Source organism: Falco peregrinus, chromosome Z (genome assembly GCF_023634155.1).
Source record: "Falco peregrinus isolate bFalPer1 chromosome Z, bFalPer1.pri, whole genome shotgun sequence".
NCBI classification, from domain to species: Eukaryota; Metazoa; Chordata; class Aves; order Falconiformes; family Falconidae; genus Falco; species Falco peregrinus.
Genome location: NC_073739.1, coordinates 64,623,131 through 64,636,711, shown reverse-complemented (window position 1 = coordinate 64,636,711; position 13,581 = coordinate 64,623,131). Strand labels below are relative to the sequence as shown.

The 13,581-nt window shown below is 39.3% G+C and overlaps 1 protein-coding gene across 1 annotated transcript in view; it reads left to right on the top strand.

Moving 5' to 3' along the window:
* The window catches only part of RAB3C (RAB3C, member RAS oncogene family), a 135,808-nt gene extending 122,480 nt beyond the window's left edge, over positions 1-13,328 (top strand). The window contains exon 5 of the mRNA XM_055791471.1: positions 6,817-13,328. Within this exon, the coding sequence (XP_055647446.1) occupies positions 6,817-7,004 (188 nt within the window). The 3' untranslated portion in view covers positions 7,005-13,328. The remainder of the gene's footprint in view (positions 1-6,816) is intronic.
* Positions 13,329-13,581: the final 253 nt, after the last annotated feature.

Below are 13,581 nucleotides of genomic sequence, written 5' to 3'. Positions count from 1 at the left end.
TCTTTTCTTTCTCTGACAGTGACTTGGTAACATCTCTTGTGGGCAAGTTTTAAAAATAATGTTATAGATTTATGTGTCCAGCAAGGCATTTTAAGACTTTTGGCCCTTTGAATACCAGTCTGCAACACTGATTGCAGCCACAACTACAAGCAAGCACAATGCACAAGCATTGTACAAAGAGCATGTTGTGAAACATTGTTCTCAACTGTGGTTTTATCTTCAGCTCTGGTTTATTTAAGTCACTGAGAAAATGAATACATGTACATTTTGGGCTGGGTTTTCAAAAGGTCAAAAAGAGCACCAGGCATTTAACCCTCCTGGAAACATGATGTCCTGTTGATGACAGCGTTATCAGCAAATTGTACCTCTTTTGTGGCTGCTGATTTCTTTGAAAAGTGTGGCCTTCAACTTTATTAACAAGGTATAATCAATCATTTCTTTCAATCTCAGTGCTGGCTTATTTCTGAAGTGTAACCCAAACAAGCGGTTTAGATCAACCAGCAATAGGCCTTGTTATATGAGAACGTTTGCCTAAACTAGCCAAGTACCCTGTGGTAGCTCCAAGTACCTCTCCCATAACCCTAATGGAAGTTCACAAAAGAAAGAAGGAATTGTTAAGAAAACTGGATTTGACCTTGAAGGGAAATGAACAGAATGTTTATAAAGACAGAATTTGTCTCATTTCCATTTAGATTTTTTAAAATACCGTAGCTGCACGCAGTGGTAGTGGCTGGAAGCAGATGCCTTGTGAAAGGTATGCAAGGGCAAACATACAGCAATACTTTCCTAGACTGCAGCAAATTATATTTGTGTGTCTCATGAACCAAAGGTAATACCTTTGTATTCAATTGCCCTTTCATGACGATTTTTTCATGGGCTTGTCCAATGATGTCTTTGAAACCATATAAAATTTTAGCGTCCACAACATCTTCTAAATGTGTACAATTTGAGTTATCTGCTTCTGCTTTGAAACAGCCACTTGCTAGTTTTGTCTGATGTTTCTTCACAGTTGTATTCTGAAAAACAGTGAACAACTGTTTGCTGTTCCCTGCTCTGTAACACAGTTGGTTTCAGAGACCTCTAACATACCCCTCCTTTTTCTCCAGGCTGAAATTCCCAGACTGTTTCATCATTCTGGACACAAAGGTTGTCTCCCACCTTAGCCATTCCGTGTCACCCTAGGCAGTACTTTTTGAAAGTGGTACAGTCTTTCTTCAGAAATTAGTTCATGGTTGTTTAACATTATAGCATACTTACAAGAGTAATGTTAGAACAAGGTGAAAACAGGCAGGATCAAATAAATTCAGTTGAGTCATGTAACTACTTCACAGGGATATCATACCAAGAAAATACAGAAACATACAAACCAGCCAGTAGACAGAACTGATTAATGTAATGTTAATGTTGACATGGGAATCACACCAAACACATTTAAACAAATTTATTCACTAATCACTACAAAAAGGAAAAAAAAAAAAAAGGTTTGGAACATAATATTTGTTATATTTTGTCTCTTCATAAATATTTATTCTGAGCACTGCATGCATTGGCTATTGAGTGAAACCCCAATACAGTCAGCATTTACATGCTTTGAATCATTTTAGTAAAAAAGGCTTGGAACTTCTTGCAAGCAAAACGCATGCATACTTGCCAGCTGTATTACACAGCTTTTCTGATATACACATCTCACCTGAGTTCAAAGCTTCATAAATTCATAAAAGTTTGGTGTCACTTGTCAGAAAAGAAATGAAAAGAATGACTCACAGATGGCATGAATGTCTTGGTTCCTTTTATTTGTGATTTGTATGGTATATTGTGATCTACATTCTGCCAAAGGATTAACAGGCAGAGGTGTACACAGAGCTTTGAACAGACTGAATAACAGCACGTGTAAATGAAATGGGCAGTTACATATGTGGTTTGACATACAGCTTCTCCATTTATTTATGACACAGTGCTGTGCATGCCAATTCGGTATGTAATTTTATGTGTTCTTTGGTTGCTCACATGCTTCTGTACAAGTCCTATCTGCTACGTATGTGCTACAAATTATTTCAACACTCATTAGTCTTTAATTGCAAATACTGCCATTACAGAGTATGTTATATCTTTAGGATCAAGGGCCTTAAGGTTGCTGCAAAAGTACAATCCTGTCATAGGTACAAACCATGTCTATTGTGCTCTTGCTGCACCAGGTACTAGGGGAGTACCGCAAGATCTACCCCAGATATCTGGCCACCTTTTCTGTACGGTTCTGTTTGTCCTATCCCACCTTTTTTGCTCAAGTTAAGACTCTGGTAAATATAGCTATTGTATCATAGAAATGTTGGCTGGAACAGTTCAAGCTTGTCTTCAAGGAAGCATAGTTATTGTGGGAACACACCCTTGAGGACATCTGTTAAACATAACATCAGGGGTGGTAAATAAAATTGTCTTCGTTGTGGACAAACACTCTGAAACCAGAAGGTCTTCTTGATCACCTGGTGAAACATCAGCATAGCTCTTGTCTGTATTGTCTGTGGAATTGTGCTTAAAATTTGCTAGCTAGTGTGTCCTCTTGATGTCACATTTTTCTCTGGAAGATGAGATGGTGCAGAATGTTTGTCCCTTTGCATATGGGTCTGCTTTCTGGGTTTTTTTCTTCCTTATTTTTTGAAAGCAGGCATAAACAAGTGTTAATAAGTATTGATGAAAAAGCTTTTATGGAGCCAGGGCAAGTGGGAGGCACAGAGGGAACAAAGTCAGTAATTCAGGCTGTTTATGTGTTTGAAGGCAGCTATCCAAACTGCTCTGCATGCATTATAGCTCCCCAGGTGAACAGCAGCACCATGTCAGTGTTCTGGTTGGTCCCTGCTGCTCGAGTGCTCTGTGAGGGCTGCCGAGAGCTTACCAGCTTTCTTTGAGTCAATACTATTGGGAAGGAGATAGATAAGGGAAAGAGACATAATGTAAGGACAGCAAAGGGAAAAACTGAATTAAACACAAAAATGGCATTTAAATTAGAACATCCTGATGCATGTTCCACAAACATTGTTCGTATGTTCAGGCAGCACTCTGGTATTTTGGATTTTCTCAGCCTCAGTTCTGTTCTGCCTCACCTACGTTCTTGCCTCCTGGGCTTTGTCATATCTTTGCAATAATCTGCTCTGCCTGTCTCATCCAGCAGTACAGATCTTCACGGGTGGTGGTGACGTGAAATTCTTTGAGCTCTGCTGCCCTGAGCATCACCAGAGAGTTGCCTCACTTCAGGCTTACACTCACATGGAAAATCTCTTCTCTCCATTAATAATGAGCAGTGGAAAAAAAAAACTGAAGAAAGTACTAAAAGGCATAGGTCTCAGGCCCTTATACACAAGCATTTTAGAAGCTTAGGGTGTCTGAGCATTATTAGTAAAATAATTGCAAGATGAGTCAGGAGGAGAGGAGAGGTCCACAGGGGGAAAGGTCTGCAAAATATTCCATAACAAAATGGAAAACAACCAGAATTCAGGTATTTTTTCCAGGCACACTGCTAGGAAAAAAGCCCCATATCTCTGAAACTGTTCCACAGACAGTGTTACTGTTAAACAAAACAAAACTCAAAAAAACCAAACCCACCACTATAATTTATTGGGATCTTTTGCATAAGGTAGCACTCATGTAGGGAATTGAATCCCCTGCGTAGGACAATTAGTTGCTGTCCAGATGGCAACAGCACTGTTGCAAGGGTCTTTGCAATGGTGTCTTCAGCTGCATCAAATGAGACTCTGAACTCCTGTTCTGCTGAATTCTTGTAAACCAGCTGGTCCTATGTGCCCACTACATACCATGATCCTGTGGCACTGATTACTTTAAACTGTGCACAAAGCATCTCTTAACTGTCTTAGCTGGCTTCAAAGGACCATTCTGTGTGACCATTTCTGCATATGCCAGAAGAGTATCCAAAGACCATCTGCAGCTGAATCCACACTACAGCAGCGACTGCCTGGGAGGAGCCCACCAGCATACCCTGTTCTCTACTTGGCATGTTTGCCAATGCATTTAAGAATATAAATAGTTCCTATCAGGTTGCCTATGCACAACAGGGGCTGTGCATGCGACAATCTCCAGAACTGTACAAACAAATTCCCACCTGTACAGTTCCTTTAAAGAATGAAGCACATACTTTGTTGTGGAGGCAGCTGGGAGTTCAATCACTTTCTCACAGGTCAGTGCATTCTCTCATCTGTGCAGTATCTAGCTAGGGAGGTTGTGGATCACCCAGGCAATTAATGACTAAGTTGATGGGTTGTGTATACAGGCATAGCCTGATACCCAGCTACACCTGTACTGTAACGGCAATTTCCTTCTTTTATCAAAATCATCACTGAAATTCCACAGATTTCATCACAGTAGTAGTGTCTATTTTTTATTGTATTTGAATAAGCATGTTTGTGCTTGAACATTCTGTAAGCCTCTATTTTATCTGGAGAATGGATGCTTCTCAGTTTTTCACAGTGTTCTTATGCAGAACATCCTCACCATGATGATGGGCCTGTTTTCTTGATCCTGTCCATGTTACAGTATTTCCTGATGTGGCTGTCCTTACTTCTTTGTGATTTTCCCTTTCACTTCCTGCTTTTCTCTGCCCAGATGTCTTACCTACTTGTCATATCTGCCACTTCATGACCATCTCATGTGCCAGTTATTCTGCCTTCCTATTGGTAAAAACTACTCCCCTCATAAATGTCTTTAAGATTCGTCTTCTTCCTGTTGTCTTCTCCAAGGCTTTGTTGTGCTGTTTCTCAGGCATTCTCTCATTGTCCCTCAACCCTCCTGCCCTCTGGTCCTGCCTGTTCCTCTTTGGAATGGCTGCTTTCCTCCTGCACTCTGTGGAGTGGAAACTAACAGACCACGATGCTGTGCTACAGCTGCAGCTGGGTTTCACCACAGAGCACTGAAAATGTGGAGGATCTTCCTTCCTTCAAGCAGTCCCCAAGGGATCTGAACAGTCTTCTCCTGTGTGGAGCTCTGAAAGAGGGCTGAAGCCACCAACAAGTGAGGCTACACTGGCTTTCCCCATTTTCCTTCTAGTTTAGAACAAAGGAGATGTGATTCAAACCTCCTTTCAGTATATAATTTCTGTAGATGGTCTTTCATTATGTACAGTTTTCCTGCTTTCCAGAGAAATGTGGAAAGGAAAAGTTTTCACAGCAACTGTGAAATGTAAATATGTTTCACTCATACCTGTGAGGTTATCTTTACACTTCTTGAAGACATTGATAGAAGTTGTATGACCAAAACCCTGTGCAATATTTATACCTTTTATTATCTAAACTACCTATGAACACTAAGTTTGACCAGTGTTTAGATCCTATGCATTTAAACAATTCAGCACTTTGTAACATTTCAGCACAAGGCACGTTATGTACATTAAAACCATGAAGAAAGTTCAGAACAGAGTTAAGTTTTTGCATTGGTTATTAGTACACGTTGGGATATCACACCAAACTAAACATAATTATCTGCTGTAATTCTAGGCTAGTATTCAAACATGCAACAGCCACATGGTAAGCAGATAAAGGACTGAATGTGCAGATTACATCCTGTTTAGATGGCATATTGAATACATAGTACTCATGTGATCCAAGTAGTGGCATTTAAATTTCAAGTGGCCTTTCAAAGCAGAAGATTAGCCCATTTACTAGGAAAAAAACACAATAATATTAAAAAAAAAAAAAAAAAAAAAAGTTGGGTTTTGCCATTCTGCCAAGAATTTCAAGTGATTGACATTTGATTACTGGGATTTTTCTCATAATTAATCATGGTGGTAGTTGCACATTGTTATTCAGATTTAATCAGTAAGAATCAAAATAGTTTTGCAGAGGCTAAGCCACTTCTGTAAAATTACCAGTGAATTAGATTTTTTGTAAACTGGTTTAATATTGAACCCTTAGGTAGTGGAAAGACAGAGGCAGAAGAAAGTTTTCAGTTACCAGGCAACGCTCAAATGAAGAATGTAGTAACTGTGGGAAAAGGTGTAGCATGGAGGAAAAGGCTTAGAAAACAAACAAATCTAAAAAAAAAAAATGTTTTGCAAAAGAAGCAAAAACATGGGAAGACCCAGTCAGTCCTAGCAGAAGCCTGCTGGATTGCTTCCAGTGTCCCTTCTGGGTTAAGGATAGCTCTAATTTTTGCCTTTGGAGTAGTTGTTGGGAATGGACAGATAAAAAGTCCTTCTGTATAAATTAATTAAGGAAGATTTCTTTCTTATGTGTATTTGTGTAATTATTTTTTTTATTAGTTTGGTTTGTGGGACTGGGAGTCCCTTTGGTCCCACAGATTCACCTCTAACTGAAGTAGATTGCAGAAATCTTCCCTTGTCTTGCTTGATTTTTTACCTGGTTATTTTCAAACACAGTTGTCTCTTTTGGAACCAGGTTAATGACACGATGGAAGTGACTGTTTACAGCTAAATAATGCTCAGAGTAACACAATAGTTAGAGATGGAGCCGTAGATTATTCCTTCCCAATGGCTGGATACATAGGGCATTTCTAAAATAATAATACTCTCAAATTCCTTTCAATCTTTAGATTAAACTGTTTTAAAGCAGAGTTTGTCTAAGGGAATGTATCAAAAGTCTTGATTTTATCTGGCTTAATATAAAGCAAATAGCAGTAGTGTAATTACTCTGGTTGTGTTACAATTTCAACTGCTCTTCCAATATCACTCTTTTGTATGTGTGCTCTCACACATTTGCTTTCTGAGTGTCTCTTCACTCTTTCTGGCCCAAAAGATGTTTGTATATTTGTTGGAGATAGTGGAATATGCATCAAACCTGTTGTTTATTTTCTTAGGATTTGAGTTTTTTGAAACAAGTGCCAAGGACAACATTAATGTCAAGCAGACGTTTGAGCGACTTGTGGATATCATCTGTGACAAAATGTCGGAAAGTCTGGAGACGGATCCCACCATTGCTGCCAGCAAGCAGAACACACGGCTAAAGGACACCCCTCCTCCACAGCAGCCCAACTGTGGCTGTTAATGCAGCTATCAGCGACGGCAGCTCCAGTGTGTTCTGTTGCCAACAGAGTATTTATGAATGGTCTATATGCCTTTATTTATACTGTCTTATTAATTCATTTGGGAGAAAAGTCTTTTATTTTACAGCTGGTCGAGTATGCATATGGAGATGGAGAGGTTATTAGTCTGAAAGGACGATCCATTTTTTAGCATCTGGCTTTTGCATGCAGGATGGCTATTAGTTTCTCTTTTCTTTTTTGCTGTTTTACATTACACTAACTTCAGCTGGTGCCATGTCCTCAGACCACATTTGCCTAGAATTGACGCTTGCTTCATCAGTTTCAAATTACATAGTTGAATCCTTAGGGTAATGGCCAAGGTGTTTTAGAATAAGCTTTCAGATGCCCCTTATATTTTCTCCTGATTGAAAATAAATTTCAAAGTATTCCTCTAGTGAGCCCATCCCTCATTCTGCCCAGATCATTTTTCTAAGGGACACTTCCTGGATCATATTGCCTTGGAAAATCTACACATTATGTTACGTATCCTGGCTGATTGGAAAATGTGGAAGTTAGAAGTTCGTTCCTGGACCCAAAGCAACCAAATTTCCCTGTGAGTTTCCAACTGGATAAGAGTATTCAGTGCAGACCATCAGAGATATTAGGTACTTCATCCTGTTTGGGTAGCTAGTGTGTTTACATTTCCATGGGAGTTGCACACCTATCTAATACTTTTCTGAAACTGAACTTAAATTTCTTATTCTATCATTAAGGAGATCCCAGTAGTACCTACCCCAGTAATGGAGGGTGGACTAGCTCTTTACGTTTCTACCTGCATGAGATATTAAATACACAGGTCTATATTACTCCTGACAGAAGCAAATCCATTATGTTCAGTTGTTCATGGCCAAAAACTCTCTTGTCATGTTGCTGTCAAACCTCCATAAGTTTTCAGGAACTTCACCTGTCATTCAGTCACTGAGACAACCATCAGAACACTGGCCTGTATGTTACCCAGACCTATTGCAGAAGTGGTGCCAGTGTCAGTGAACAGGAGTTTGGCCTCATTTTTAATTTGATGAGAACATCTATTTGGAAAAGACAACCAGAATTTCACAGAACTTTTAAAAACTTTAGGAGTAATAAAATATTGTCATCATTTCTTGCGTTAGGCTGAATACATTCATAAGATCAGCAAAAGGCTGTGTAGATAGCAGAATAAAGTACACAGTCTTTTTTAATAGTGTTAAAAATTATTCCTATTTCACAGTTTTTGAAAGTATTCCTCTAGTAATTGTTGGCAGTTTCTTACATCTGTGCCCTGGAGTACTTCATATAACGGCTTTACATGCACCACAGTGACATTTTTTAACTAAGTAACATCATTGAATAAGTATTAACTGTTTTATTTTTACAATTAGACAGAATCTGGGACAAGGCTGACATTTCTTAAACTGTATGCAATGGCAAAAATTGGAAGACAAAGAAGGGAAGTAACACAAAGTACTGCCAACTGCTCACAACTGCAAAGAAATCCCTCTACACACAACTTTTTTTGAAGGTCATTTATGTAACTCCTGAAACACACTAAGAGAAAATGGTCACTTTTTTGGGTTGGGGTTTTTTTTTTTTCTGATTAAATAATCTACATACACTTTGACACAGTAAAAACTACTTTCAAACAAGGCATATTAGACGTGTACAATGGATATGCCACAGGGTGTTACATTGGCTGCCTAACTTAAATGAAACAATGTTCTTTCTTCAGTCTGGGCTTGTAAACCATGTCTGTCCTGTTAACTAGTTTACTTAAGCACTTATTTTCCTAGAAGACATGGAGACTGGACTGCGCTTGTTTACTTCCATGGAAAGAAAGCACTGTCCATTTTGGGGCTGATGAGCAGCCAAGTGGAAAAGTCATGTGCTATCCCAACCATAACTCTGCCTTTCTCCGGGGATGCTGCTTTTCTCTCCCCTGTCTAAGGCAGAATGCTGATAACTGTGCTGAGAGACTTTCATTAATACGTCTTCACCCAATAGGTACCAGCTGCTTCAGAAAAAGAAGTTGTAAGAAGCTGAGGAAGCTTTGTTTGAGATGGTAGGAAGTTTTCCATCCTTTTCTTGTTATGTGCAGTTATTCCCGCAGTAGAAAAAGGATCAGGGAAGCCTTGAGACAGCACACAGATTCAACCCTCAAGTCCTTTAGGAAAGGTTTCGTTTGTGTTATTAGTCTGAGCCGTCTCAGGCAAGGCGAGGAGAGAGGAGGATGTAGTCACATCTTACATGAGCTTGGGCATATCCTGAATCATGCAGCATGGCTAGAAGTGCAAGTATTCTTCCAGCTTTGCTCTGGGATGCTTGCTGCAAAATGGTCACCTCCTGTGCACAGTGTAACAAGGAGAAAAGATTCCAAGATGCCCCTTGCGACAGCCACACCTTGCCTGCACTCTATTGCAATGAATTGCAGACCCTCCTTGCCTCTTTATGACCATATAGACTCTAATCAGTGTTAGCAATACTTTATTAGCATATATCTTTTTAAACAAACTGAGTGATAGATAAATAGTTCTTTACTTACATAGGATTAATTAATTGCTTTTCATTTTACATCAAAAGTCTGGGCAGAAGAGCAACAGCAAAAACAAAGAGGGAGAATCTCTCCTTTGAGTTTCTGAGGCCACTAACCTCCCAGGCCTCCAGCATGTCTGACCTTCTGCATGGGATGGGGAGGATGGGGAAAGCAGCTGCCTGAGGAAGGTTGCTCATCACACTGCCAGCTGTGTGTGAAAAGGCTCGTCTGAAGTACAGCAGCAGAACTAGTCAGTATTGAAAAACTCCTAGGACCTTTGTACTGACACTCAGATATTGTCACAGAGTTCAGAATTAGTCAGTTTAATTTTTAAGATGTTCACATCAAATCCTTGGAGGTTTTCAAGATCAGACTGGCTAAAGCCCTGGGCAGACTGCTCAGACCTCTTAGCTGAAACTGTTTTGAGCAGGAGGTTGGAAAAGATGACCTGTTGATATCTCATCAAACCCAATTTATCCTATCATCCCTTCCTCTGAAATTGAAAATGTGTGGAAGTACACCTTTTCTTAACAATCAGAGTTACCAACTGTTGGAAAAGTAGGCTTTGATTTTCCATCACAGGTTGTCTTTTGAAGCCACAGCCTTCACAGTGATATTGAATTTTCTGCTGTAAAGTTTGGTCACATTTAGATCAGAGGCATCATGATCTCAGTACCTCTTTCAGCTGGAACCCGGCTATCGTAGAGAAATATGAGGGACAGAAAGGCTTTTGGAAAGTAGCTTACCATCCCTTCCCCAAACATTCTGAAAATGTGGCTTGAATTCTGAGGGAACTAGCAGGACTGGGATTTTCATTCTATTTAAAATTATGCTTTGGCCTTTTCATAGGGCAGGATATCCAAGGGCAGCCTGTGACAATCTAGTTCAGCTCATTCAACCTAGTTTGGCTCCTATTGACTTATGTGGTAAAACTGATATTTTCTTAAATGCAAGTAGAGTTAGGCTGAACAATTTTGGAAATCCCATCCCAACCTGATCAAAGGCCAAAATTTAAACAATCAGTGGCTCATTCTTCACACATACCCAACAGTCACTGATTATAAATTGTTGAAGGAGACAAGCAGGATTTGGTTAGATCCCTGATCTATCTGATATAGGACAGTTCTGTCAGGAGAAAGTACCAGACTGAACAGAGTTATATTTTAATGATGGAAGAGGGCTGGATCATTAAATTGAAACCTGGGGTAAGAGATCCAAAACTACTTTAAGCCTCATCACAATTCTTGGTGAAAAAGTACTCACACACTTTGCGCTAGTTTGTTGTCACTCCCAGCACAGAAATAGGACTGAATGTCATGGAGCATTTTTGGTCCAGCCACGGATAAACCCTTTAGCTGAGCCTTAGGCCACTTGGTGAGATACAGCAGCTGCCACACAGAGCACATTAAGTTTCTGAGATTAGATGCCTTTGGGCAGAGGGTCCTGAGCTCCATAGTGCCAGCTGAACTACACAATCCATTTTCCAGGTTATGATCTAGACTAAAGCTTTTAGCAGCAGGCTAATCCTGTGCATGGGTAACACACCAGCTTCATCATGCTCTGGCAGTGTCTTGCTTGCTGCATGCTCAAACTAGTACTCAGAAAATGCCTTGGGAGCACACAAGAGCATGGGATGTGACTGGTTCCTGCGGTGCCTCCTGGTACTGGCCTGATGAAAGCTAGCAAGCCCGGCTGGGTTGAACCTTCCGATGCGTGTTTTCAGTTCTAAGAGTTCATGTTCACAAGCGTTCTAACCTTATAACACAACTAACTTAATACTGTACCTTTTTGTAGTTGTTGTTGGTGGTGGTTTGTTTATTTAGACCTGTTTGTTTGGTGTTTAAAATACATATGAGTTAGCCTGATTTTCTGTCAAAAAAATACTCTTTTGCTCTGAACAGCTGTGTATGTGACTGTTACCTGGAACTGTTTGTTCCTTTGTGCTTATACTTAATGTAATGCCTAGAGAAACTACCTGAGCAACTACATTGATGTGGCCTTTCCAGAGCACCACTCTGAAAGATTTTCTTCGCAGCCTGCTCAGCTCTGTATATTCAGCTGTACCACCTGCACCTTCTTTATTTAAGGAATGAATTGCTATGTCAGGGTGCACAAAATCTGCTGGAGTCTGATCCCAACTTTGAGAATGCTTGGAATTCGTCATTTTTAGGACAAAAATAGTGGTACATTACTCTACGTCTGATGGTGATGCCTTCATTTCTTCAATAGCAGATGAATGATGATGCATTTGCATTCCAAAAGAAGCCCCCCTCCAAAATTCCACCCCTCCCCAGCTAACCTTTTCTATATTTGTTTGTAAGAGGCAAGTTTTATTACTTGCATTTGTAAGGGCATCAAGTAAATTAATGTTCTGCTGATGAACAGATTCCTCCTTGGCCTGTGTCCTATAAACAGACACACAATGTGTGAGCCTAGTTCCTCTTTAGGATGTGAGACCATGAGTATGTAAATCCTCATAGATAAAGCCTCAGGGGGTGTAAAACAACATGTCTGCACTTATGCCAACAGGGGAGTGAGTTGCATTGATTTACATGATTTAATCCATACACTCTGGCTCCAGATTCTCCTTCGTTCATCATTTGTCAAGTCTCCCTTTACAGATGAAACTTGTTTCAATTATTTGAATGATTTCTACCAGTTTTCTTTATTAAGGGGTAAATGTAGTTTGCCTATGCAATTTCAGCTCTCATTTTCCTTTTTTTCTTCTTTTTTTTTTTTTTTTTTTACTTTGTTTATCCATGGATTTTCATGGAAGCAGAAATTCTAACTATACATAGCAGTACATCTTTGACACTCATTCAGCTCCTGCTGTTACTTGTTCATGGTCAGTGCAGCCTTCCCCAAATGCCACAGTGAAATTTAGCCATAAATTCTCATTAGCACCAGAGATCAGCTTGGTGACATTTGCAGACCATAGGTTTATTACACATGGTTCCAACAGATGTAGATGGCTTATCATGTGTAGAATAAGGTGCCTGGTATTTGATTTAGGGGGAAACAAAAGTCCTAATCTTCTGATAACTTCAGGGTCATACATAAGATGCAGAAATGAAAGCTACAGATTCCTTACCACTTCTTGTGATAAATTTCCTCAAGTAATTCTGACATGTACCTGCAAGTAGTGTTGAATGAAATGTTTGTGCTGTAACTCCTGTTTAATATTTTGTCAGTAATGTCAGATGTGTCGTGGCTCAGTTGGAGTGTCAGAATATGTAACCTATATACTAGTGTTCGTGGAATTCAAATGTCTTAAATGTTGCATGAAAATATGTTATAAAAATAGATATGTTTTCTATTTTTGAATACCTCAAAACTGAGGGATAATGGGCCAATAAGTGCAATATTTAATTATTTACTCAGTGTATATAAACTTGTGTGAAAGGGAGAAGTGTCATGTATGTGTGATAAGCTGTTGATGATGCCTGCGTGGCTTAAGATTTCCAGTAGGTGTATGTGTCTTGTAGTAAAATTTATATAGTAAACACTTTACCAGTGTAGTGCAAGAACATTCTTAAGTCATTTAAACTATTTTTCATATATGAAACAATGGTAAAATATATTTGTATGTTTACTGCAAGTGCATGTCAATTTTACTTTTACAGTTGTGAGTGTCCTTTTTGAAAATTATCTTGTTAGACCAACACAAACGGGACAGTACTTTCAGTCAGAAGATACTTGCAACCATTTCTAAATTATCTGTGTGTATTTTTAAAGCATGTTCTCTAGAAGCATTAAAAGAACCTCCTAGAGATCAGCAGTTACGTTATTTATTCTTAAAAATCAGTATCATGCTTTGTCTGCCCATACTGCAAAATATCATGTGAGCATGTTTTCATTATCTGATACAGTTAACTCATAATACTTAAATGAAATACTAAATAGGAGTACCCAGTACTCTTGCAGATGACATGCAAAACTTCAGTTGGTGCCCTGAGTTAACATTTTTTTGAATTGTCACTTCTGCAAATTTTCTTAACTTTTCTAGATCCTAAAAGTGGAAGATACATCCT